Raw genomic sequence first — 27198 nt, 5'->3', positions numbered from 1 at the left:
TTTGGAGTGGGGAAGGAACTTTGACAGTTCCGAACAACTTCTTTCTTCACAGAGGGCTGGTCACCTCCTCCCCATGCTGTGCTGCCCAGTGCAGCAGTCTGGGAGCGGACCTTGTTCGTGAAGACAGAGGCAAAAAAACCCCATTGAGTACATTAGCTTTTTCCACAGCCTCTGTCACTAGGTTGCCTCCCTCATTCAGTAAGGGGCCCAGACTTTCCTTGACTTTCTTCTTGTTGCTAACATACCTGAAGAAACCCTTCCTGTTACTCTTAACATCTCTTGCTAGCTGCACCTCCAGGTGTGATTTGGCCTTCCTGATTTCACTCCTGCATGCCCGAGCAATATTTTTATACTCTTCCCTGGTCATTTGTCCAATCTTCCACTTCTTGTAAGCTTCTTTTTTGTATTTAAGATCAGCAAGGATTTCACTGTTAAGCCAAGCTGGTCGCCTGCCATATTTACTATTCTTTCTACACATCGAGATGGTTTTTCCCTGTAACCTCAATAAGGATTCTTTAAAATACAGCCAGCTCTCCTGGACTCCTTTCCCCCTCATGTTATTCTCCCAGGGGATCCCATCAGTTTTGTGAGGTTGTCAAAGTCTGCTTTTCTGAAGTCCAGGGTCCATATTCTGCTGCTCTCCTTTCTTCCCTGTGTCAGGATCCTGAACTCGACCATCTCATGGTCACTGCCTCCCAGGTTCCCATCCACTTTTGCTTCCCCTACTAATACTTCCTGGTTTGTGAGCAGCAGGTGAAGAAGAGCTCTGCCCCTAGTTGGTTCCTCCAGCACTTGCACCAGGAAATTGTCCCCTACACTTTCCAAAAACTTCCTGGATTGTCTGTGCACTGCTGTATTGCTCTCCCAGCAGATATCAGGGTGATTGAAGTCTCCCATAAGAACCAGAGCCTGCGATCTAGTAACTTCCGTGAGTTGCTGGAAGAAAGCCTCGTCCACCTCATCCCCCTGGTCCGGTGGTCTATAGCAGACTCCCACCACGACATCACCCTTGTTGCTCACACTTCTAAACTTAATCCAGAGACACTCAGGTTTTTTTTGCAGTTTCATATTGGAGCTCTGAGCAGTCATACTGATCTCTTACATACAATGCAACACCCCCACCTTTTCTGCCCTGACTGTCCTTCCTGAACAGTAAATATCCATCCATGATAGTACTCCAGTCATGTGAGTTATCCCACCAAATCTCTGTAATTCCAATCACTTCATAATTCCTTGACTGTGCCAGGACTTCCAGTTCTCCCTGCTTGTTTCTATTTGTGTATAGGCACTTGACATAACCTCCCTGTGCCTCAGTTTCCCCTATTTGTAAAGTGGGGATAACATGAAGCACTTTGAGATCTACTGATAAGAGTTCGGTATTATCAAACTGAGACACAGGCCTTGCTGTGCCCCTGCTTTCTCCTTCCCCAGAGCAGGTGGGTGGGGATGATCTGGGAACAGGGAGACCCTTAGTTCCCCCTGGCCCTTCAGTGGCCACTGCAGCAGAGGCAGTGCACAGGGGATGGGGATACTGATTTGCTGCTGCAGGCCAGTGGTAAATTACTTCCCCCTTGGAGCGAGGGGGAAACAGGGCAGGAATGGATGGTCCCAGGGTGGATTAGTTATGCACTGCCCCTTGCCCGGGGCTCTGTCCTCGAGACACAGTCTAGCCCCAAATAATCACGGAGTGGATAAGGGTTGCCAAAGGCAAAAAGCAACATGGACTTTCTCCGTGAGGATTTGCCACCAGATTTTCAAAAGCAGCTACTGATTTTTGGTGCCTCAGCCCTGGGAGGTGAATGGGGCGGGGCACAAAAATGGAGGCCTTCAAAATCAGAGGGCACTTTGGAAAGCCTGGCTGCACATATTTACCGAAGTTGGGAAGGTTGTTTCTAAGAACTCTCCAGTTGTGCACCAGCTGCAGCCATGCTGGCCTCATTGCAGCTACAGTGTCACACAGGGAGGCACGCACACCTTGCTCTCTTCTTTCATTCGCACCCATTGTTCCCCACCCCCCATCTAAATTAAAAGCCACTCAAGGCACATGATTGCTCTTTGCATGTGGAAACACAACATGCAGTTGCCATGTTCCTCCCCCATAAACTACAGCTGGGGGCTGAAGGCAGATGGCCCGATTCCCAGGCAAAATATTAACATGAATTAAAGATCACCAAATGCTAATACTAACTACAATCACAGCCAGCCTCCAAGACGGATGATTCATCCAAGGAGCTGCAGTCAGTGAAGCAGCCAAGCAGCAAGCGAAGGACCATGACTCTGCTCCCTGGGATGGAAAAGACCCTGGCTAATGGATAATAAAAATGAAATCCACCAAGATCCACATATACAAGTTAACAGACTCAAGTACCACTGCTGGCTAGTGGGCAAAAGGTACATGTTCACTGCAGCCTTAACTCAGACTCTCACCTGGGAGTTGCCCCAGCCTCTCTCTGTTCACACACAAAATCCTCTCACCAGAGGTTAGTGGTGCTTTCATCCCAGGCTAGCTGGCCAGGTTGGGAGTGGGTTACAACCCGGGTGCTACTTTCACTCAAGTTATGTCTACACTTATGGCTCCAGTGCTGATGCTCCTCCAATGCCCTCTCACAACTCCCCTCCCCACGAGCCTAGGACAGACAAATTCTCCCACAGTTCAGTGGGAAAGAATCAGAGAAGCTCAGCTCATTGCAATACTAAGAACCATGGGATGTGCCCCCAGAAGTCTTAGCAACTCAGAGAGGGGAGCGCAGCACCAGTCACTTGGGTAGGGCTTTTGTGTGTGGCTACTCACACCCAGGATGGGCTACCTCTGGTGCCAACACCTATGCTAGCTCTGCAGTGAGGATATAGCTTCAGTAATGGCTGTATTGAGCCCAACAAGTGCTTCACTAAAGCAAATCCCTAAAGGATAAAGGGGTTACCAGCACTGGAGGACATGATTAGAATTCAAAACGACCTGGACAAATTGGTCTGAAATCAACAAGATGAAATTCAGTGACGATAAGGGCAAAGTATTTCACTTAGGAAGGGGGAAAAAAAAATCAAATGCACAACTACAAAATGGGGAATAACTGGCTGGGTGTTCGGGCTGTGAAAAAGGACCTGCAGGTTAGAGTGGATCACAAATTGAATGTGAGTTAACAGTGTGACGCAGTTGCAAAAAAGGCTAATATTCTGGGGCGTTATATGTAAGGCATGGGAGATAATTGTTCTGCTGTAGTCAGCACTGGTGAGGCCTCACCTGGAGTCCTGTGGCCAGCTCTGGGCACTACGCTTCAGGAAAGATGTGGACTAACTGGAGAGAGTCCAGAGGAGAGTGACGACAATGATAAAAGGTTTAGAAAACCTGACTTATGAGGAAAGGTTAAAAAAACCTGGGCGTTTAGTCTCGAGAAAAGATGACTGAGGGGGGACCTTAGAACAGTCTTCAAATATGTTACATGCTATTGCAAAGAGAATTGATCAATTGTTCTCCGTGTCCACTAAAGGTAGGACAAGAAATGTGCAGCAAGAGGGGATTAGGTCAGATATTAGGAAAAGCTTTTTAAATAAAGGGGCAGTTAAGCTCTAGAACAGGCTGCCAAGGGAGGTTGTGGAGTCCCCGTCATTGGAGGTTTTTAAGAACAGGTTGGACAAACACCTGTCAGGGATTGACTAGGTTTGCTGGGTCCTGCCTCAGTGCAGGGGTTGGACTTGACGACCTCTTGAGGTCCCTTCCAGCCCTACAGTGCTATGATTCTATCCTTCCAGGAAGGCATCCAGTCTTGGCACTATTTCCAGCCTATGCAAGTGTTTGAACCCAACACGATCCATACGTGAAACAACAATCATACCTCTATGCCAACAAGCCACTCCTATTCCATACCTCTCCCTGAAGGTTAAATCCCACTGCCCATCAATAGTCTATCTAGGGTCACTGTGTAAAATGTCTTCAGGAGGCTGATCAAAGAGAGAATCCACACGCGGCTTAATGGGACTAAACTACTGAGAGCTGGGGGGTGGATGGAAAAAAAAACAAAACCCATGGACGTAGGAGAGAGGAGATGGTGCTTCAGAGTCATCCCCTCAACAGAGGACGTTGGAAAGTCCGGTGGGGTAGACCAGATAGATTTGCATTCTTGAGTGGGTTAAAAAAAAATTGTCTGAACATTTTACAGCCAAACATGTTTGTTTGTTTTTTTAAACACCTTGGTTAATATTTGCCAGGTTTCTGACAAAAAGTTGGAACCAGTTTTTTTAAAAATTGGGGTCTAGTAAAAAAAAAAATTTAAAAAAGCAGGCTTTGAAAAAGGAACATTTTTACCTTTCAGAAGTGAACATCCCCCCCCACGCCCTCGGTTGTTTTGGGTTTGTTGGGGAAATAAAACATTTTCATGGGAAATTTACGGGGGGGGGGGAACCCAACAGATTTTAAAACAATTTGCCCTGAAAAACAGTTGGTATGTTTTGACCAGCTCTAGTCAATTCCAGGTGCAATTCCCCCCTGGGCAGAAGAATGGGGAAAAAATTACTCACTACAGATGCTTGTCACATCATACAGTGCATCATTAGGAGGCACCTAGGTACTGTGGTAATATGCATGGCATGAAAACCTAGTAGGAACAGCAGAGAATCCCTAGCTGAGGGACGAGCACTTCATATAATTCATTAATTCTGATCTAACCACACTACTACTACATAGCTCTTGCATAGCACTTTTGTATCATAAATATCATAATGCAATTATAATAAATCCATGGTACGCCCACACCTCCAACACTACATGCAGTTCTGGTTGCCCCAGCTCAAAAAAGATATTAGAATGGGAAAAGGACAACAAAAATGATTAAGGGTATGGAACAGCTTCCATCTGAGGAAAGATTAAAAAGAATGGGATTTTTTACTTTGGAAATGAGACGTCTAAGGGGGCATATGATAAAGGTCTACAAAATCACGAATGGTGCAGAGAAAAAGTGTTATTTACCGCTTCACATAACACAAGAACCAGGAGTCACCCAATGACATTAATAGGCAGCAGATTTAAAACAAACAAGAGGAAGTATTTCTTCACACAGCACACAGTCAACCTGTGGAAGTCATTGGTAGAGGATGTTGTGAAGGCCAAAACTATAACTGAGTTTAAAAAAAAAGTTCATGGACTCATTGCTATTAGCCAGGATGGTCAGGAACCCAACCCCTTGCTCCAGGTGTCCCTGACCTCTGACTGCTAGAAGCTGGGAGTGGACAACAGGGCATGAATCACTTGATAATTTCCCTGTTCTGTTCATTCCTTCTGAAGCCTGGCATTGGCCACTGTCAGAAGACAGGGCTAGACAGACATTTGGTCTGACCCAGTATGGCCGTTCTTATGTTCATCAGTAGATTTTTAAGGCACTTTACAAAGGAAGTCAGTATCACTATCCCCATTTTACAGATGGGGAAACTGAGGCACAAAGCAGTGACGTGAATTGGCCAAAGTCACCCAGCAGGCCAGTGGCAGAGCTAAAAACAGGTCTTCTGAATCCTGGTCTAATGCTGTACCCACTAGGCCAATTTTCTGGAGTTTTCACTAAAATGAGCCTTAGGATTAGAACATTCAGGGCTTTGGACAGCTGCTGAGCACGGAATGTGCGTGGGATATACTCGCGCAGTGCAAAATGGATGTTCTTAAAGGCTAAATCGATATAAAAAGATTCCAGGACGGTCACTCTGTGTATCAGTCAGAAGCCTAAAATATCTGCAGAGCCAGCGTGAAGCAATGGAAGCAGGCACAAGCATGGCTGAGAGCTCTTTGCATTCAGTCACCAGATTGAATCAACAGTGGAATTCATGGTCTGTTACTGTTCACTCTTTATGTTCTGAGCCATTTTGACTTCACCAATTATCCGCCTGTGGCACGCAGCTACAGCAAGGCATGCGTCTATGCCAGGGGTGGCCAAATTATGGCTTGTGAGCCACACGTGGCTCTTTTACTGTTAAAGTGAGGCTTGCGGAACCACTCACACCTCCCTCCTTTCTCCACCTACCAGACTGGGAGGGGAGCTCAGGACGTCTGCCTTGCAGTGGGGTGGTGGAGTAGGGTCTCTCGCCCAGCAGGAAGGGGGCTCTCAGGGCTTCAGCACTGCGGGGCGCAGCTGCTGGGGCTGGAGTGCAGGAGCGGGGCTGAAACCCGTCCACTGTCTGTCAGGACAGACGAGACCCCTGCATAGTCTGTAAGCTCTCAGAAGGGAGGGCTCAGCACTCCAGTGCATCCTGGCCTGGGGAGCATTCTCTTTCCGACCCTGGGGGCAGAGAGATGACTAGGGCCCCAAATTCCCTGCTGAAGGGAAAGGAGCTTCCAGCGGATGGATGGACAATCTGTTTTCCTTTTCCTCCCTACAGGCATCACCCCAGGTACATGGCCTTCGGGGGATGGTTCTTGTCAAGAAACACTCCTTAGAGACAGAAAGAGAGACCCCATGGCCTCCCCTTGAGCTCTCGCAGGCCCTGGAAAAGAGCCAGAGAACCGCACCGCCTTTGAGAAGTACATCCAGCCTTGCCTGGCCAAGCTGGGAGGCAGCACCCTGCTCATGGTGGTGGAGCCTCTCTCCGTGATCACCGGCCCCTTGGGCCAGCACTGGAACATGGACTGTCGCTGGGGATCGTGATAGCAGCTTTGGGGAAAATAAGGTAAGGGGCACATAAGGGCTCTTGTCCCTTCTTCTGCGGACAGGGCTGGAGCTTAGATACAGCGGTAGTGGGTGCATGATACACAGGCAGCTAGAGCCACCATCTAGCACCCCGGGTGCTCTCCTAGGCCCTGGCCCTGCAGAGTCTCCACTTCTAACTCACGAGAGCTGATCACACGCAGAACACGAAGCGCAGCCTACGCGTTTGCAGGATCCTGGCCTTAGCGGGTCCTGGAAATCAGTGCTGAGCTCTCCTGCACCACGGTGCTAGCCTGGCAGCCACAAGGCAAGGACGCATGGTTTGCCACCTCTTGCACCTAGCAGGCTGTAACCCAGCATATCACACTGGGACATTAGAGGGGAATAGGGCAGGGTGGTGGTGGTGGGGGGGGGTTATGCCTTTCCCTATCCATGGCTCACAAGCCACAAAAGGAGTTGGTGGGAGGTAACTAGAACATTGCCTCCTTCAGGGAATTTTCAGTGTGCAAGGACTCAGGCCCTTTCTGCTGCCCGACTGGATAATGGGGACTGAGTACAGGGCCAGGGCCAGCAACACTCTGCTGAGCTCAGCTTGCACCAGCTGAGGATCTGACCCCAGGGGCCCTGCAGGGGTCAGTGTGACACCACCAAAATGTTTGGAGAGGTAGGAGCCTACCTGGGAGCCCTGGGCGTGACGGGAGCTTGGTAGCACCGGACGGCGGAGCTTGTCCAAGCGTTGCTTGGACGCTGTCTGATGCGGAGGAATCGGTGCTATGACATCACGGTGGGGCAGGCCCTTGCTCATGGAAACCTGCGTGCATTGAGGAAGGCAGTGTTAGAACGGCCATTTCTGGGGGAACAGAGAGCGCGTGGCTCTTCAGCGAAATCAGCAGAGGGGGCCATTGTGCCAACCTCGCTTCTCTCCAATGCTCACCGGTACCCCTTCCAGTTTGCAGGGTGAGAGTGCATCTGGTGCAGGTGAAAGGGACCAGGCTGACAACCCTGCCAGAACCTGTCCTCCACATACATGACAGTGCCAGACTGACCCTACAGTTCCAGGGGGCTCGCCTCCAGGAAGGGAGCTCAGTTTCTCCCCATGCCATCGTCTGTCTGCTGAGATAGCAGCGAGGGGGCAACCAGCACCATTGTGCCCCGCCCCACTCTCCATGAAGAGCTGCGGGGAGACCCACCGACATGCGCCCATGCCCTGAGAGTCTCCTTGACATCAGTGGGCTTTGAATCAGGCCCTAGACACAACCAAAGAGCGAGCAACTTCGCATTGCTACTGTTCTGGGTTGGATACAGACTTAAAGGAGAGGGCTCCACTCCAGAGCCAGCACAACCCCATCTATAGTCAGGAGCAGCCCCGGCCATTTTGTTACACCCCCAGCGGTGAGAGAAACAAAGTGATTGGGCCAATGCAAAAACAGCCAGCCAATCAGAGCTGAGGAAAAAAGACACTGGGCAGCACAGTGCCCCCTGGAGGGTGGTGTCCAGGGTGATCACCCCTAGAACTGGCCCTGTCTATAATATAATTTCTTGGTGTACAGCAGTATTGAGACTCTGTGCATAATGACCATTCAAACCAAACAAGGACTAAGTCCTGGTTTCTCCCAGATCTGGGATGCGTAGCTGCCCAGGACCTATGGCAGGATCCAGTGAGGTCCTTTCCTCTCTGTTACCACGTACACAACTGACCCCTTTCCTTTTGCAGTGGAGGCCACTTCAACCCAGCTGTTGGCTCCTACAGCAAATGTAGACAGGGTTTTCCCCTTTTCTCCTAGTCCTCTACTGGCTCTGCCAGCAGGAATACTGGGAGCCCTTTTGTCCAGGGTATGTGGAAAACCCCAAAATACCCCTAGCATGGGTGCATATGACACACACAGCTGCTAGCTGGAGGCTTACACCAATCACAGACTATGTCCCTGCACGTGTTGCGGAGGGGGAGAGACCAGGAGACCCTGGCATGGGGGACCCTCCCCCCAAGTTAGGAAAGCACTGGAGTTATTGAAACAAAACTGCTTGAAACACCCATGCGCTTGAGAGGCAGCTTCAGTTCTCCAACACCAGAGTGAGAGGGCCGGGTAAGTACCCTAGATATGAGCCCCTGGACCAACTCACCAGGCACTGCACCAAATAAAGCACCTAACAGCAGCAAAACTTCCCTCCCTTGGTTTATTTAAGCAGAAACAAGCCTATAGAAATCAAAAAGCTCCTTCCCAGCCCCCCTTATAGGAACCTACCTTCTCCCTGAGTGGCTTGTTGGCAGCAGGTGGCCAGCAGGCTATCACTTGATCCCTGGCCTCAGATCCATCACCTAGGAGGAATTAATTAGTCACAGGTGGGTCTAACCCACCTGTCTTAAAGTTACACTACATTGTGGGACAGCATTAATGACAAGGTCCAGCCCAGTCCAATTTGGGAGATCTCCCCAAATCCATAGAAGAAACTGATGGAGCTCACTTAAAACTGGGCCAAACAGTCATAATAAATTCTGTATTTGATTATTTTGGCCTCATTATCTGTTTGCAAATTGTCCATGAGCACACTGGGGGTTTCTCCAATTTATTCCTCATTTGAAGTGACTCTCCAGTTAAATTCTTCTAATAATTCATGGTCTCTAGATAGTTTGCAAACAGTATTTGAAACATGAAGTGTATTGATTTGTGAGGGACATAGGTAGTGATTTAGGGACAGAGCTAAGGATCTCTGAGATACTTCACTGAATGATCTTTGGCCCTTGGGGAGAATGTTGGGACCCTTGCTATAATTTTACAGGAAAAGCCAGCTCTGTGGCTCAATATACAAAGGTATTTAGGCTCTAAATTTCCATGGATTTCAGTAGAAGTTAGGAGCCTAAATACCTTTGTGGATCTGGGCCTATATCCTTTCATAGGATATCAGGGGTGGAAGGGACCTTAGGAGGTCATCTAGTCCAACCCCCCTGCTCAAATCCCCAATTTTTGGCCCAGATCCCTAAATGGCCCCCTCAAGGATTGAACTTACAACCCTGGGTTTAGCAGGCCAATGCTCAAACCACTGAGCTATCCCTCATGGATTTTATTACAAGTTAATAAAAATCAAACTTGAAATCAACTAAACGCCTCACTAAAGCGAACGACTATAACCTTTACTAGCCTCCTTAAGCATTAAGCAACCCAATCACAAATCAAAATGACAATGAGAATAGAGTTAACAACTCAACAAGTGGACAATGATATGGAATGAAGACAGTTGACCAAATCAGTGGAGGACACAATTTTCCAAATGCATGCTTGCAAACTGGACACCAGGGGGCAGAGAAACCCAACTTTAGTTGCTTCAGCATTCTGCCGTCAAGTTAATTGTAGGGGGGTGAAACCGAGAATTTGCTGCCATGTGTTTGCTTTGCTTTTTGTTTCTGGCCCCATGGAGAATGGGAGCGGGATTAAGGATTTGTTATAGTGATGGGTCCTTGCTCGCAGGCTGCATTGTCCATGTTCAGCTGCCCTTTCCATAGCACTAAGGATCAGCTGTCCCTACCAGGGCATAGCACTGACCTTTAGCGTGCCAGGACCTGTCTCCCCTGTGTGGCCCTGGCATCTTCCATACATGACAGGACCCCGGCTTTCTTTTGGGGACTACATGCCCCTTCCAATCAGCCTGAATGGGGCAACCAAGTCCTTCCAATGTCCCAGCCAGCAAAGCTGAGGCTCCCCCACCTCCGGCCAGCCTCTGGAGCAAAAGGCTAAGGTGGTCACTCAAAGGGAGCTCCCGGCAAAGGCTGAGCTGAGCCTAGTAGAACGAGCCTTGTACCGTCTTTTCTTTCCGGGGTCCGGCTGGGGGAGCAGTGTGTGATGATGGAGGATGTTTTCTCCAACCGGATCAGAGGAGCTGCACTGTGCAGGAAGGCAGCATGGTGGCCACGGCTGTAGACACAGAACTGACACTCTCATCTCTCCCCATCTTCACCATCCGGATGGGAGCCCTGGCTGAGCACAGCAAGATCCAGGGCCGGCCCACAACATTTTGGCACCTGAGGCGGGGAGCTCAAATGATGCCCCCATACCCCCTCGCTTGGGCCAAAACATTGAAAGGTCTCAATTCTGATTTCTTCCTGTTCTACTCCTCTCATGGTACTGCTCTGCTACCTACCCCAATGAAGGAGAACTAACAACTTAAAATGCCTTGTTCAAAAATTTTAAGTAACACTTAACTTTCAAACACCTGAACAGCAAATGTAACTTTTCTTGTCTGCATAGTAAACACTGGCATTTTTATGTTTGAATAATCAAAGTGGTGCTTTCCATGCCTTCTTGGTTGCAAAGATTTGAACTGCTTCCTGAAGGTCCACAGTCTGGGCCAGCTCATGCTCTGTTGAGATGGTTGCAAGGCCGACCAGCCTCTCCTGTGTCATTGTGGAGCGTAGAAGTTTTTTTTATTAACTTCAGCTTGGAGAAGCTGCATTCTCCACTGGCAACAGTTACAGGAAGTGTTAGAAGCATGTGCAGAGCAACAAAAGCATTTGGAAAGAGGGTGGTCATCTTATTTGTGCACATATATTCCAGAACAACCTTTAGAATTGATCCTGCTGAAATGTATCTTGAAAGGGCTTTCAGTTCATCACCTAAATCGCTTGCATCAGTATCGGGCATGTCATCATGTGTCAACACAGTCTCTAGTGTCCTGCATTGCTGGTGTAGGTCTTCTTCAGGTATAGTGAGGAATTTTGGAATATCATACAACATCCCAAATATACTGCTGTGTTCCTTGAGCTGCATGAAACATTCTTCAACTGACTGTATTGCACAATCTAGCACCTGGTTAAAGAATTCAACTTTGAATTGCTGTCTGGGGTCTCTTATGGGATTATTCTGTGCCTCATAATCAAAATGTCTTCTTCTTTGGTGACTCTTGTATTCATGGATGGGTGGGAAAATGCTTCAGTGTGAAGTTCCTCTGCCAACTTTTGTGCACTCTTCAGAACGTTTTGAAATCCCTCATCTGACCTGTAAGACTGTAGTGTGACAAAGTTTCTCCTCTACCTTGGTGGGTCTTGCGCTTATTGGCGGATTTGCTCACCTTGGAGCTTCACGGCAGCCCTCAGTTTGACCGTTTTCGTGAACCCACAGTCCAGGTCAACTCCTCCTGTGTCTGACCAGGAGTTGGGAGGTTTTGGGGGAACCCGGGCTCGCCCTCTACTCGGGGTTCCAGCCCAGGGCCCTGTGGAATGCAGCTGTTTGAGTGCCTCCTGGAACAGCTGTGCAACAGCTACAACTCCCTGGGCTACTTCCCCATGGCCTCCTCCCAACACCTTCTTTATCCTCACCATAGGACCTTCCTCCTGGTGTCTGATAATGCTTGTACATCTCAGTCCTCCAACAGTCCGCGTTCTTACTCTCAGCTCCTAGCGCCTTTTGCTCCCAGCTCCTTACACATGAACCACAAACTGAAGTGAGCTCCTTTTTAAACCCAGGTGCCCTGATTAGCCTGCCTTAATTTATTCTAGCAGCTTCTTGATTGGCTGCAGGTGTTCTAATCAGCCTGTCTGTCTTAATTGTCTCCAGAAGGTTCCTGATTGTTCTGGAACCTTCCCTGTTACCTTACCCAGGGAAAAGGGACCTACTTAACCTGGGGCTAATATATCTGCCTTCTATTACTCTCCTGTAGCCATCTGGCCTGACCCTGTAACAAAGTATATAATAAATCATAATGGTATCATGTAAAAAAAAAAAAAAAAAAACCTTCCCTGTTAGCTTACCCAGGGAAAAGGGACCTACTTAACCTGGGGCTAATGTAGCTTCCTTCTATCACTCTCCTGTAGCCATCTGGCCTGACCCTGAATTTCACACTAGAGTTAACTTGAAAAAACACATTTTTACTGTGATTAGACTACTTGGCCGATCACTTTACTATTTATTTGTATTGTGGAAGTACCAAGGAGCCCTAGTCAAGGCCCAGGACCCCAGTGTGCTAGGAGCTATACAAACACAGAGCATTAAGACAGTCCCTGCCCCACAGAGCTAAATACTTTCTGTATTGATTTGCTTGCCCTCTGCCAAAACCAAACAAAACGTGGTGCAAGCTGCTAGAGAATTCACTCCTGAGCAAGTATAAATCACCACAGTCCCACTGCAGTCTATGGAGCTACGTTGATTTACATCACCTGAGGATCTGGCCTAATGATGCCCCAATCGATCCTTGTGACACAGGGTGTGGGTGTGGAGCCAGAGCTAGGTTCTGGAGATGCAGTGAGGGAGGGTAGGGGGCACTGAGATTTGACGCTTTGGAACAGCGCAGGTTTCAGCCTGTGGTGCTTGGAGAGCTCCAGCCTTTGCCAAAGGCCAGGAGTCTGGAGCAGAGACGTACAGTGTAACCCACTGGTGAACGTCTGCTGCGTCCCCCTCTGTGCAGTGGATGTGAGCCTGCCACATCCCACCTCACTAATGTTGGCTCTTTAGCTGATGCGTTTAGGCCCAGAAGTCCCTGGTTCAATCCCCAGTGCATCAGACATGATGGTGATGGCTGTCCTATACACAAGGACCAATCCAAAGTGGGTAATTAAGCCTCTCTCTGAGAGTATTAAATAGACACAGATTAACAGTGAACGGGTGCTTGGATACGAGGTGCTGTCACTCATTTGTCATGACAGGCCCTTGGGTAACTTGTTGATGCTCCTCGCTGACACCAGGAAGTGCTTATTACTCACTTCTCAGGCATGAGGTGACACTCTCCTCTCTTCTCCCTTGATGAAAACTAGTGTATTCCAATAGGGGGACATGAAGCTCAAACGCCCACAGGCTCCATCTCCCCACTCTTCTCGGAGCTGGGTCTGAGCTACTCATGCTTTACATTTGTTGCAATGGTCCTGGCTCTCACTGCAACGGTAAAGCAGATGCAGAGGGCAGATGGCAAACTGTCCAGTGCACATCTGAGCTCCAGGTGAGGAAAGAACTGCTCCAGCAGCCATCTGGCTGCAGGGTGACCAACCCCAACCATACATACCCCTGTCCTCCAAAACAACGGGATTTTAAAGACAATAAATGTGGAGTTCTTTATATTTCCCTTCTGGTTTTTGAGACTCTAGAAAACACATGGGTCCTGCTTTCCAGCTTTTCTTTGCTACCACGAGGGCAAGAAATGTACTTTTAAAAAAACCGAAAACTAAAAGTCTCACCAAATCCCATGACTCCAGAAGCTGGGGCTTTAGGAAAATCACCAAATATTGGCTTGTTTAGTCTTGAGAAAAGAAGATGGATGGGAGACAATATAACAGTTTCCAAATTTGCTATGGGCTGTAATAAAGAGGACAGGGATCAATTGTTCTCTATGTCCACCGAAGGTAGAACAAGAAGTAATGGGCTTAATCTGCAGCAAGGGAGAATTAGGTCAGATATTAGGGTTAAACTCTGGAACAGGCGCCCAAGGGAGGTTGTGGAATCCCCGCCACTGGAGGTTTTTAAGAGCGGGTTGGACAAACCCACGTCAGGGATGGTCTAGGATTACTTGGTCCTGCCTCAGTGCAGGGAGCTGGCCTTGCTGACCTCTTGCGGTCCCTTCCAGCCTTACAGTGCTATGATTCTATGACTATGAGACTCATGATCAAATTGCGAGAGCCAGCAACACTATGGTGAGTTCATTTTCATCTGAGTCCCCTGTAGCTGCATGACTGAGCCCGAGCTGGCATGACTCTCAGCAGGCGACGCTCACAATCAATCCCCCAAACTGACCACAACCAGAACTGCTCCCCCCCCCCCCACACACACATAGGGGAGCAGCACTTTCACAGAAAGGAGGCCGCGATCAGCTTGCCCCCTCCACAAAGGCTGCCTGGGCATCAATTCCTGAAGGGCCCCAAACTCCAAACAATCACAGTGCCAGCTGGCAATGGTGGGTTAAAAAGCGCAAAATACCTTGGGAAAGCATTGCCACCCACCCCCTCCCGCCCCTCAGCCCGCCAGCCAGGTGGTTTGCATCACCACCACTGCAATTATCTTCTGCCTGCTCCTTGGCTTCGGTACGTGGTGGGTAACGTTTTTTTGCACAAGACAGTTCATATGTACAGGAATGTGTGTCCTCATGCGGTTAGTCACGGCAAACAGCCGGGGGCCAGATACTCCCTGGTGCTACTGCCCCTTTGCAGGGCTACGGAGGGGGTTGCACAGCAACACTGGGACAACCAGTGATGCCTAGGACACGGAGGAAAACTACTATCCATCCACTGCCACCTTTTATTGAGTGATGTTCCCACGGAAAGTGGAATTTGAATGAAATCTCTGTAACGCAGCAGTAAACTTGGTGATGCTTCTTACTGCAGAGGACTGTTGTTTTATATATTTTTATATATATATATATGTGTACTATAGCAGCAGCTAGAGGTCCCATCATGCTAGGTGCTCTACATACACACAGTAAGAGACAGGCCCTGACCCCAGGAACCTGCCGTCTAAACAGACAAAGGAAGGATTGGGAGTGAAGCCCAGAGAAACTGAATAACTCACCCCAGTGACTGTGGCAGAGCCAGGAACTGATCCCAGATGTCCTGAGTCTTGTGCCTGAGCCCCTAGACCATTCTCACATTTACTGCGTGTCACGGAAATGACTGTGCCCAGTATTGGTGTTCGACATTGGTGAGGCCTCATCTGGAGTACTGTGTCCAGTTTTGGGCCCCACACTACAAGAAGGATGTGGATAAATTGGAGAGAGTCCAGCGAAGGGCAACAAAAATGATTAGGGGTCTAGAACACATGACTTATGAGGAGAGGCTGAGGGAGCTGGGATTGTTTAGCCTGCAGAAGAGAAGAATGAGGGGGGATTTGATAGCTGCTTTCAACTACCTGAAAGGGGGTTCCAGAGAGGATGGCTCTAGACTGTTCTCAATGGTAGCAGATGACAGAACGAGGAGTAATGGTCTCAAGTTGCAGTGGGGGAGGTTTAGATTGGATATTAGGAAAAACTTTTTCACTATGAGGGTGGTGAAACACTGGAATGCGTTACCTAGGGAGGTGGTAGAATCTCCTTCCTTAGAGGTTTTTAAGGTCAGGCTTGACAAAGCCCTGGCTGGGATGATTTAACTGGGAATTGGTCCTGCTTCGAGCAGGGGGTTGGACTAGATGACCTTCTGGGGTCCCTTCCAACCCTGATATTCTATGATTCAGTAAGCACAATTGCACTAGCACCCTCCGCAGCAGGGCAGAGCAGTTCTCCTAACGGTGCTGCCCCCACGTCAGGGGACAGGTGGTCGAAATGATCCAAAATCGCTCTGCGATGAGCACGAAACCTCCGATCGAAACAAAACGTTTCAGTGTTCTCCACTTTTTCATTTTGGCTCAGTTCAACATTAATCGGTGTCCCCTGAGCAGCTATGATGCCTCATAGGAGTTGTAGTTGGAGTGCCTCATGCCCCCATTCTCTTCAATTGGCTGGATTCCACAGCAAGACAACACTTCCCATGATGCAAGGTGGTCACACAACTCCCACAATGCACTGCACCACAGTATAGCATGGGAGATGGAGTCCAGCCTGGGAGTCCAGCCTATAGAGGCAAATGGGGACATGAGGTAACCAAACTACAATTCCCATGAGGCAATATGGCAGCTCAGGCAGACATATTAATGTCAAACTGTTCTAAATCGATACAGTTCAATTCTCTTTGACAAACTGGAATATTTTTGTCAGTGTTCAAGCACAAGAAGAAAGTCAGAGCCAAGACAGTGCAACATTCAGGCTTTTTCCCCTTCCTCTCCGTGCACTGTCCTGTCCCATCAAGCACTCCCTGAAAGTAGAATTTCGCTAGGTTCCTAGAAATTACCCTATACATATGCATGCTATCATACTATATAGCCCCCTATTGGGAAGCTATCGATCATAACAAGTTTGATTCGAGGTTGACCCCACCCAAAACAAAATATTTAGTTTCAATTTTCCCAATGGGAATTAAAAAAAGAAAATTCAGCAACACTGAAATTTTCCCACGGAAAAATGTTGATTTTTCGCAATTTACTTTTTCCATATATATATAAAATCCCGCAATGTGATGGAAAACTCCTGACCAGCTCTAGGGGCAACACCAAATCTAGTTAATTTCAAGGAATGGGCTCCAAGCAGTTTCAGGTTTGGCCCCAGCCCCTGACCACTCTACCAGCTGTTGTGGCTTAACAATCTCATTTTCCTATTTTGACAAATGGCTTTCTCTCCCCTGTGACTGTGCCAGAGATTCATAAAAACAAGAGGGGCAATGCCTAACTAAGGCTCTGATCCTGCAATGGGATAAGTATAGGCAATTCTTTGCACTACTGCAGATTCCTACTCAGGACAGCCCACACGGTCCTTTTGGCAGGGTTGGGGCCTTGCTGATAACACAGGGAATGTGATGAAACTGACTATATGCAAAGCAGAGCAAACGAAAAAACCAACAAACCAAGAGACGGGGCCAGAGGTGGGGGGCATGTTTATCTCCATGCTCTCTCGGTTAGAGACATCTTGTTCTGCATAGCAACAATTGGGAAACCTTTTTGAACAAACGGTTTCTGCTGGTGTCCGTTCCAGTGCGGAAGTGTTCAATTAGTCACACACATAAGACAACAGCATCTTTGTGTCACTGACCCTTAGAAGGGGAGATAAAGGGTCAGAGACAAAGATGTGATAAAAAAATGACATTAAATAACCTCATGTAGACACAGGACAGTGTGTCACTGGAGGGGACAGAGACACCTAGGAAGAGGGTGCTATATATAGAGAAGCTGGAGAGCAGATCTGGGCACCTCTCTACTCATCAGTGGAGTGCAGTATTTCATCCAGCCTTTCTGGCAAGCGAAAACAGTTCCTTTGCTGCCCTTCTGTGCGGGAGGTGACAGACAAGGATGGATGCTGGAGTGGCTGGGATCCTGAGTCTCTTTTTAATCCTCTCCATCATATGCTTCATGTTTTGGAAAAACAACCAGAAACGAGGCCAGCTCCCTCCAGGACCAGACCCGTGGTTCCTTCTGGGCAACCTGTGGCAGAAAGATGTTCTGCCCCTGCACAAATCCTACCAGAAGGTAAGGGACTTCCTTGCGGGCTAGTCTCACATTCCTGGCCTTGGGATGCCCTTGGTAAGTTGTTCCAAAGGCTAGGTACACTCTCAAATGTAGGCCTTAGTTCTCCATCTATCTGTGCCCAGTTGTTTGTCACAGATCTTCCCCAATATTCGAAATCCCACCTTTATCTCTGCTTTATGGCTCTTGTAGAGAGCACCAGCGATTTCAGTTTAGCTGATTAACTGAGCCCTCTCTGTACCTCTGCCCCCAGCTCTGCAAGAAGTATGGCCCAGTGTTCACCATCTGGCTTGGACCAAAACCAGCTGTGGTACTCTGTGGGTACGAGGCGGTGAGAGACGCTTTGGTGGGTCACGCCGAGGAATTTGGTGGACGTGCCGCCATTGCCATTCATGAGAGAGTGACAGACGGATACGGTGGGTGTTTGGGTCTCTTCTCTTCTAGGTTATTTTATTGCGCCTTGGCTTTGTGGTGAAGTCCCTGACTGCAGAGATCTGAGAAGAGAGTGGATGAAAGCCCTAGACAAGAAAGGCTCGTCTAATGGTTAGGGGATTTGCCTGCACCTTGGAAGATGTGGGGTCAATTCGTTGCTCTGACACAGAATTCTTATGCACCCTTGGGCGACTCACTTAGTCTCTCTGTGCCTCAGTTCCCCATCTGTACAATGGGGATAATAGCCCTGCCCTGCCTCACAAGGGTGTTAGGAGGATAAATACATTGAAGATTGTGAAATGTTCAGATAACAGGGTAATGAGGACCAAATGCATACCTACAGAAAACAGCAGTCCCCAAGGGTGTGGCATTACCCCCACCACTTTTGCACGGGCCAAAGGAGAGCTAGTCAAAAAATACCATTCTAAGAAAGTTTACAGGAGTTGATTTCATTCTGTTGGGCTTGAAATGGTCTTTTTCACAATTTTTCATGGCGTTTTTTCACCAGGTTTTCCGTAAATGAAAAATTTCCATAACTATTTTAAATAAAAAATGTGAACAATTTTGTTAACCTCAACAATTTTTCACAAAGGAAGCTGCTTTCACTATATGTGGATTCTGGCACGTTACATAAAATCATAGCCATCTTAAACCGGAGGTATTTATTAAATAAATCAGCTAAAAACTATAGACCCAAACAAACAGACTTCCACACAGGTTGAGTTCCAGCTTTGTCACCCTTATTTACTAGGGACCACATCCTGTCTGGAATTTTGTATAGCATACCCTAGAGACATCTACTTGCTGAATGATATGCTGTCCATAGTTAATTTTCCAGAATTTCTGGACTCTGTCTCTAGTAACCTGCTGTGGGTTTTGGCAGTCAAATGATAGATTTTTAACTGCATCTTTTTAGGGCTCATTACTGGCAGTGAGAAGAAATGGAGAGAGCTCCGCAGGTTCACAATCGCTACGCTGCGGGATTTTGGGATGGGGAAGAAGACAATGGCGCAGTGGGTGCAGGAGGAGGCTCAGTATTTGGTGGAGGCGGTGGCAAACATGGAAGGTAATTTGAACCCTGTTCATTTTAATGTGCTGATATAAATAGAAGATATAGAATAACCTTGTTGTCTCAAGAAGCAACTCATATACGTAAATGGGAGAGATCTTTATAGGAACAGGGACCTACAGCCTTATCTTAAATGATTAAGGGCCTGCTGGAAAGCCCTTTGGAATCAATGGAAAGATTCCAGGGCTCTAAGCCAAGCTTTTGGGCCCAGATCCTCCAAGCTACTTAGGAGACTAACTCCTGTTTAAACTCCTAAATACCTTTGAGGACCTGAGCCTTAGCATCTCTCCCTTCCTTCCTGATGACCTGCTTCTGTCAAATAGTCAGTGCATCACCGAGCCTGGATGTAGACAGGGTAGCACAAATGCACCCAGCGGGAGAGACTGGGGATGGACCCTGTAGCTTTTGCCCACAAATCGGTTTGATATTGGGTAACTGTCATAGAACGGTTCACTGCAAAAGGGAAAAAAAATCTGAAGCTAAATTTCACAAGGTGACAGCTGTAAGAATAACACATTTCACTCTAGAAAATAAGCTTAGTCTCTAAGGTGCCACAAGTACTCCTTTTCTTTTTGTGGATACAGACTAACACGGCTGCTACTCTGAAACATTTCACTCTGAGTCCCAGCCCCTGAATGCACTTCCACCTAAAGGGCTAGGAACCGTGAGGACCCTGCAAAGTGTTCCTAGGTTCCACTGGATGATGTGTTTTTCCACATCCATAGAGCAAACTGATACTTTCATCCAGAATGATCTTTAGTTTGGGTGCTCCCTTAATCTAAAATAAGAGAGATCAAAAGTGTAGTGTCTCCATTAGAGAGAGAGAGCGCACAGTATGTGCATCTCCTTTAACAATCTGCACTGAGTTCTGAGAACAAAAATGGCGGCTGAGCTCTCCACAGAGGAAGAGAGCTTAGAAATTTACAGCACAAATAAAAACAGAAGAGTTATATAGCTAAATATGCCACGTGCTGGACTGTAATGGATAGGTGAATGGGTTCCATCCTTCCTCCCCGCTAGAAGAAGCAGAAAGACAAAGCAGGTTTTCTGTGAAGATCCAGAGGTGAGAAAGGGACCTCCTAGATGCCAGCAAAGGCGAGGAAGCCTTCTGGACCCCAAGCTCAGAAGATTATGGGTGGAGTATTTATCGGGCACTCCTAAAGATCCTGAGGTGTGGAGGGGGTAGGAGATCTGTGCCCCTTCTCAGTCTCACCCTGCAGGTAGGGGTGAATGGGGCCAGGGAAGTGAGTGAGTCATTGGACCTTTCCCTGGATGGCGACTCTTTATCTCGGTATTTTTTAGATTAAAAGGGTTCCATCCAGGGGCTAATTGCAGTGATGGGAAAGAAGCACATTATGTTTACAGGGGCAGGGAGGAACTCGGCTGTGAACAAACCAGAGATGCATGTTGCATTTGACTCTATTCGTTGTGCTCTCCCTTGCCTCCATGGATGCCGCAGGTGAGGCGTTCGATCTCATGTCCAGAATCAGGCACGCTGTTTCTAACGTGGTTTGCGCTGTTGTCTTTGGGAGTCGTTTCAGCTATGAAGACAAGGCCTTTCTGGAGCTGTTGGGCATTATGGGGAATTACTCCCATTATTTCATGTCTCCCTTCGCACAGGTATGTATCAGCACCTCCCCTCTGAGCCCATGGGCCGCCTTCCCTCTGAGCCCGTGGGGCGCCTCCCCATTCTGATACATCTCCCCACTCAGTTCAAAGGGAAGGCAGTGGAAAAACTCTCCTTAACATCAATAGCAGCTGGACTGATCCAAAGCCTTCTGCAGTTAATGGAGAGACTCCCTGACTTCAAGAGTTTTGGACCAGACACCTAGGCCCTGATTCAGGGAAGCAACCCTCTTCAATGCACATGCTTCAGTGGGTGCCCTGAATCAGGGCCATGAAGAGCATTTTCCCACTTCCAGCCCTGCTGTGCATCAGCTGGCCCTGTGCAGTCCCAGGCCAAAATCTTCCAAAATGGCCACTGAGTTTGATGGGGCCTTCATTTTTACTGGCCACTTTTGGAAACGCAGCTGTCCAAGGTGTGGCCGGTCGGACTGAGGTGTTGTCACCCATGGATCAGGGCTGGAACCACATGTGACTCCACATGTGAGAGAAATGATCAAGCCCTGCCACCACATCTTGGGGATTGGGGGGGATGAGAGAGGTGCACCCACGATCTCAGAACGGCCCTATCACATCTCTTGTTCCCAGGTGTACCACACCTTTTCTGGCATCATGTGTTACCTGCCGGGACCACACAACAAGGTCTTCACTGAAAGTGAGAAGCTGAAGAACTTCATCCGAAAAAGGATTGACTCTCACAAGCGGACCCTGGATCCAAGCTGTCCCCGGGACTACATTGACTGTTTCCTTATCAAGTCAGAGAAGGTATAGCAGGGCCTGAATGCCTTGGGGCTATTTCTAACTAATGACAGTAGCAAGAAGGGACCCCATTCAATGGGTGTGTATAACGTTGCATTCAGACCTAAGTGCTGGCTGATCAGCACGCTAGGGATTAATAGATGACAGGGACACCAGAATCCCAGCCTGGCCTCGCATCTCCAGCTCAGCCAGTAAACTGAGACTGGGTGCTAGAGCAATAGCAGACTGCCAATCAAGGGCTCTGCTATGAGACTGGCCGGCTCTGAGGCTTACCTAAGCAGCATCTTGGTCTGGCAGCTAAAGCTGGGACTTAGGTGATCATGGGTTCTCTTCTCATCTCGGCCACTGACTGCCTGTGAGACCTTGGGAAATTCACTTTCCTGCTGTTTGTTATTCTGTAAAACGTCAGGAATAATTCCTATGCCCCAGGCTCATGGTGAGGCTTAGCTGCCATTCCCAAAGCACTCTGTGATCCTAAGACAAAAGTTGCTCCTCGCGAGCTAAGTGACCTGTGTATTTTCTAGAACTATCTGGGGAGGTGGATGCGGCTCAGGGCTATGAAACGCCGAGGACCCCAGGTAGCGCTGAGGGCAAGGCGAATCCCAAGGCATGCCAGAATCCAACAAAGCTGCTGTTCACAACCAAATGAACCCCTGTCTTTACTGCCTAGAGCTCTGGATGGGAACCAAACTCCCGTCGCAGGCATGCTGTGCAGCCTGGGGATGATTTTACAGCTGTCATTTTCTTTAAATCCACCAACCCACCCCTCTATCTGTTTCCAGGAAACGAGCACGTCAGGGGATGTATTCAGCAGTGAAAACCTGCTCATGGCAGTGTTTGACCTCTTTGGCGCTGGGACAATGAGCATAGTCAATGCCTTGTTGTTCTTCCTCCTGGTGATGGCAAAGTTCCCACAAATTCAAGGTACAAAGAACCAGGGGGTTGGGGGGGTGTTCCTCTTCAGTGGCTTTAAGCCATGATGCAGCAAGAGGACTGATTCAGATTCTCTCCCTCTGAGTGTGCTCAGCTGAAGTGCCCTACGAGATAAGAACAGAACAGTAGGTCCTCTTCAACACTGCCCAAGGGCCCCTGTGCCGTGAGGGGCTTGTGCACAGATCTCTGCTGGATCAGACCCGTCAAACACACACCCACACACACGACGGGACGGTCCGGGTACTGTACAGGGTCTAGTCGCAGTTCACCCATCTTTCTTCACACCCTGCCTGAGCAGGATACACTGACTGAGTCAGGGTGGGTGCCCATGGCATGCTCCGCAATACGTGGCTACCAGGGGACAGGCTAACCAGACAGAGGCTGAACCAGGGCTTTGCGTTTCCTGGTGCCTGTTCGGGAATGTCTCTGCACTACAGTCGGAGGTGCTTGCAGCCCAGGCTGGCAAACTCACACTAGTTTTAATCTAGTTAGTGCAGCTAAAAATAGCAGTGAAGACACAGCAGCATGGGCTAGCAACATGAGCATGGACCCAGGGGTGCTTGGAAAATCCCTGCCACTGCTTCTTCTTTGCCATTTTTAGCTGTATTAACTGGATTAAAGCTAGCGTGGGTCGGCCTACCCGGCTGCAATCTCACCTCTGACTGCCATGTAGACATACCCTCAGGGGCTAAAACCAGGCCTTTCACTCCTGTTAGGCTGCTCTGTGTTTAATCTCCAAGCTCACTCACAGCGAAGGCAAGGGGAGGTCAGTGCAGCAGCCTTACAAAGCGACAGCTCTGAGTCTAATCCTTTGCAGCCAGAGTCCAGCAGGAGATCGAGAAGGTGGTGGGGGCGATCCACGCCCCAGGCATGGAGGACCGGGTGTCACCAACGCGGTGATCCATGAGATGCAGCGCAGCCAGAGCGGGCAGATCGAGAACTTCCCCCGGGCAGTGACTCGGCGCACAGAGTTCTGGGGCTACACCATCCCCCAGGTGCAATACTGTAACTCCTCAGGATATTCTCAGGGGAGGGTGAGCCTTGGACTAGAGCTGCATCCCCCTCCCCCCGAATTGTTTGCTTGTTTGTAAAGGTCTTGGCTCTTTCCCAGTCTCTGGCAGCGCCACACTTTTCAGCACAGTGGAGCAAAGGGTGGTGACTCTCGCAACTGATGCTGCTCCTAGTTCGCGGCGAGTGTGATTCCACCTGCTTTGGGTTCTGATGATCTGAACTCACCTCTCCCCCTTGCTCCAGCCGGGCCTGCCTTTCTCCCCAGGCCAGGGAGCTGCTCGACTGACAGCCTGTGTGATGCTGGAATGTGCTCCTCCCTTGATCTCCTGGAACCTCTAGCCATGCTGTAAAGCCCATCTGTTCCCCAAGCATGTGGAGTGAGGGTGGGCTGCAGGCCTGGGCTCATGTGACTTTCCTGTGTCCAGGTGGGTGGGGCAGCCCTGTCTATTAATCTTTAAGGGGTCAGCATCCTGAGCTTAGCATAGGCACCTCCTGGGGTTTTTATAAATCTAAAATAAATAATTCCTGGCCTGGTCTCAATTTCCTGTGACACAGCTCTGGCTCCAAGCCAGCCCTGTGCAGAGGGGCTACACAACAACGAAGATCCACTTAAACCTTCCCTGAATGGGACGTCAGTGGTTACTTGCCTTGGCCCCTTTGCAGACTGATTATTTACCGTCTGTGCATGACCAGACTTTCCGGCTGTCTCCATTGCAGGCTGCTTCTCCGCTGATAATCAAGTTAATCCATTACCGTATTTAACGTCTGCTTTTCCTGTCTCCTTTTATCCTATATCTTTACAGGGCACAGCTGTTATTCCAGTGTTCAGGTCTGTGCATTCAGACCCAAAGTACTGGGAGACTCCAGAAGAGTTTAACCCAGGTCATTTCTTGGACGAGAAGGGGAAATTTAGGCCAAATGAGGCCTTTATGCCTTTCTCTGCAGGTAAAGTCTGGGATTTACAAAGGTCTCTGGCTGCTTTTTGCTCTATAATGAGAATGTGTCAATGGCCTGACTCCTGCTCCCAGCAAAGTCAACAGCAAAATGCCCATCTGAGTCTGTCTTCATTGCAGAGTTAACTCAGCCTCTTCCCCAGGCATTGTCCCTAACCCCTCTCCTGTCCACACACAACACCCGCTCACTCAAGTGTAATGATGCTTTCAACCCTGGCTAGCTGGCCCAGCTCAGTTTATAGGCTAGCACTCTGGTGCTGCTTTCACTCAGGCTGGTAACCTGCCCACTTTGCAATGAGGAGGCAGATTAAATCACTAGAGTGCTGGTGGTCCCCCAGTGCCTTCCCACAATTCCCCTGTGTGTTTGGAAGGATGGACAAGCTCACCCACAAGTTACTGGGAAAGAATTACAGAGCAGCTCAGCTCACTGCAGCACCATGGGATGTGCCCCCAAAATCCTAGCAACTCACACAGGGGAGCATAGCACAAGTGAGAACAGAGCAACTCAGGTAGGGATTTTCACACCCATACAAGGCTAACCTGGGTGCCGATCACCGATGCTAACTCTGCAATCAAGTCATACGCTAAGGAGAGTAGGATGGGAGTTCTTAAGGTATTTCTACACTGCAATATATGCCCAGGGTACAAACACAGGCTCAAGCTTACCCCCCTTTCCGTCTACACACAACTCATGCAAACCCAGGGCTTAGACCTCACAGGAGTGCAGGGTTTGAGTCTGAGTCAAGCCGGGACCCGGGGTCCAAGCTCTGCAGTGTAGACACAGCCACACTGGATTCGTGCTTTGGGAGTCCACCATAAGTATCCCGTGACCAACTTCCTTTGTCCTCTGGACAGTCAAGTTTGGTGGACAAATTTTCCCATGCTGCACCTCAAACAAAGGGCTACATTTTGGCCACATTTTGAGAGGGCGCTAGGAAGTCTCAGACCTGGGTGGTTGGACTTAGGCCCGCATAATGCAGTGGAAATGGTGGAGCCGCAGTTTGGGACCCAGGGTTCAGCAATTCCTAACCTTGGGTTACATATGTGTGTAGACGCTCAAGTCGTAGGTTAACAAGCCCAGGGTCTGCTAACTCGAGTTCTACTAATCCTAGGTTTACACTGCAGTGCAGACATACCCAGGAAGTGCTTTTCAACCTGGCCTATGCACCGATTCTGAAGGATTAAATGGGACTGAAGTGGTGCATGAGCCTTGTGTTGGCTCCTTTGCAGAGGGCTGAATTTCACCATGATCACTGCTTGTAATGTTTCAGAGGAGCAGCCGTGTTAGTCTGTATTCGCAAAAAGAAAAGGAGGACTTGTGGCACCTTAGAGACTAACCAATTTATCTGAGCATAAGCTTTCGAGAGCTACAGTGGACTGAATGCATCCGATGAAGTGAGCTGTAGCTCACGAAAGCTTATGCTCAGATAAATTGGTTAGTCTCTAAGGTGCCACAAGTCCTCCTTTTCTTTTTGCTTGTAATGAGCATTCCACTGTAGGGTAGGACAATTATGTTCCCAAAGCCACTTCCAGCTGGCGTTGAGATGTTCAGCCGTAGGGATCAGATTGCAAATGACTGTATGTGGTGGTTCAGAGGAAAGAATTTCACACCTGTCTGGATGCCGCTCATCTGCAGATAAGCAATGCTTGGGGAGGGCTGATTTTAGCATATGGAAACTACACATACTCAGGGGGATGCTCTGTTCCCCTTGAGTGGTGGCAGAACCATTTAGGTAGTTTGATGAGGCTATTACAACATTACCTAACAGAGCTGAATCTTTTAGCTCAGATAGCAGCTTATGCTTTTAGACCCTGAGGCTGCAAGTGCAATTCCAACTCCCAGTGATCCCACGAGGGGCGCAGTTTTGTAAGTGTCACTGGTTTTGGCATTCCATGCCGAGCACAACTCATTCGGTCTTTGCAAATTAGATATTTTGGGTGGGATTTTCAGAAGTGCCTGAGGGAGTTAGAGGCACAAGCCCCATTGAAAGTCAATGGGAGTTAGGCACCTCACTCAGATGCATTTGAAAATCTCTCCCCTTGTTTCTGGGAGTGTCAGATTTGGGATGCTCCTGGTTTCATTTGGAGAGATTATTTGGGTGGCATGATCAGGTTGGCCAAAGTGGGGATTTGCCCAAGTCTGTCCTTGTAACAGGATTCCATTCTGCTCAGATCTCACAGAAATCTCTCTTTGATCATGGCAAAAGATAGATAAATAAATACTCCCATCGCCCAGTTACACAGCAAAGTAGTGGTAGAGCTGTGTGTGGAAGCCCGGAATTCGGGTTTTCTTGTTTGTCTGTGAGGCTTCAATGATCTTTCGATAAAGAACAACTGTGGGGGCCCTGAATTATTGTTCACACAGCATAGGAGGAAAGACCTTTGGCCATTAAAGTAACATGTGGTTGTGCTTTGCCCTGAGCTGTTTGTTTGGGTAGAGAGTAGGTTGGTGGAACCCATGTCTTTTGAACTCAAGAGAAAGACTCGTATTGACTTCAGTAGGTGTTGGATCATGCCTTTAGCCTGTTTCTGTCTGTCTGCCCCACTTCCTTTTCTTTCCCAGGAAAGCGGATGTGCCCAGGGGAGGGGCTGGCCCGGATGGAGCTGTTTCTCTTCTTTAGCACACTGCTACAGAACTTCACCTTCAAACTAGCGACTGATCCCCAAGAGATGGACATATTATCTCTGTGGATGGACTACCAGAACAAGGGGCCATACAGCAAATTCCATGTCATCAGGCGCTAAGCATCTGCCCGGGCTTGCGAGCAGGAAGGGAG

The 27198-nt window shown here is 48.7% G+C and overlaps 1 protein-coding gene across 1 annotated transcript; it reads left to right on the top strand.

Moving 5' to 3' along the window:
- Positions 1-17467: 17467 nt before the first annotated feature.
- On the top strand, positions 17468-27166 carry LOC311530243 (cytochrome P450 2C5-like; the record flags this gene model as incomplete). Its single annotated transcript, XM_084646707.1, is given in 10 exon segments — positions 17468-17644; positions 17895-18057; positions 18990-19139; positions 20602-20762; positions 21354-21530; positions 22307-22448; positions 23275-23340; positions 23343-23452; positions 24272-24413; positions 26985-27166. Coding segments are annotated over 10 exon segments (1470 nt in total).
- Between the last annotated feature and the right edge of the window lie 32 nt (positions 27167-27198).

The sequence above is a fragment of the Lepidochelys olivacea genome, assembly GCF_965140295.1.
Source record: "Lepidochelys olivacea isolate rLepOli2 genome assembly, chromosome: 14".
NCBI classification, from domain to species: Eukaryota; Metazoa; Chordata; order Testudines; family Cheloniidae; genus Lepidochelys; species Lepidochelys olivacea.
This window is presented reverse-complemented; position numbering and strand designations above follow the sequence as displayed.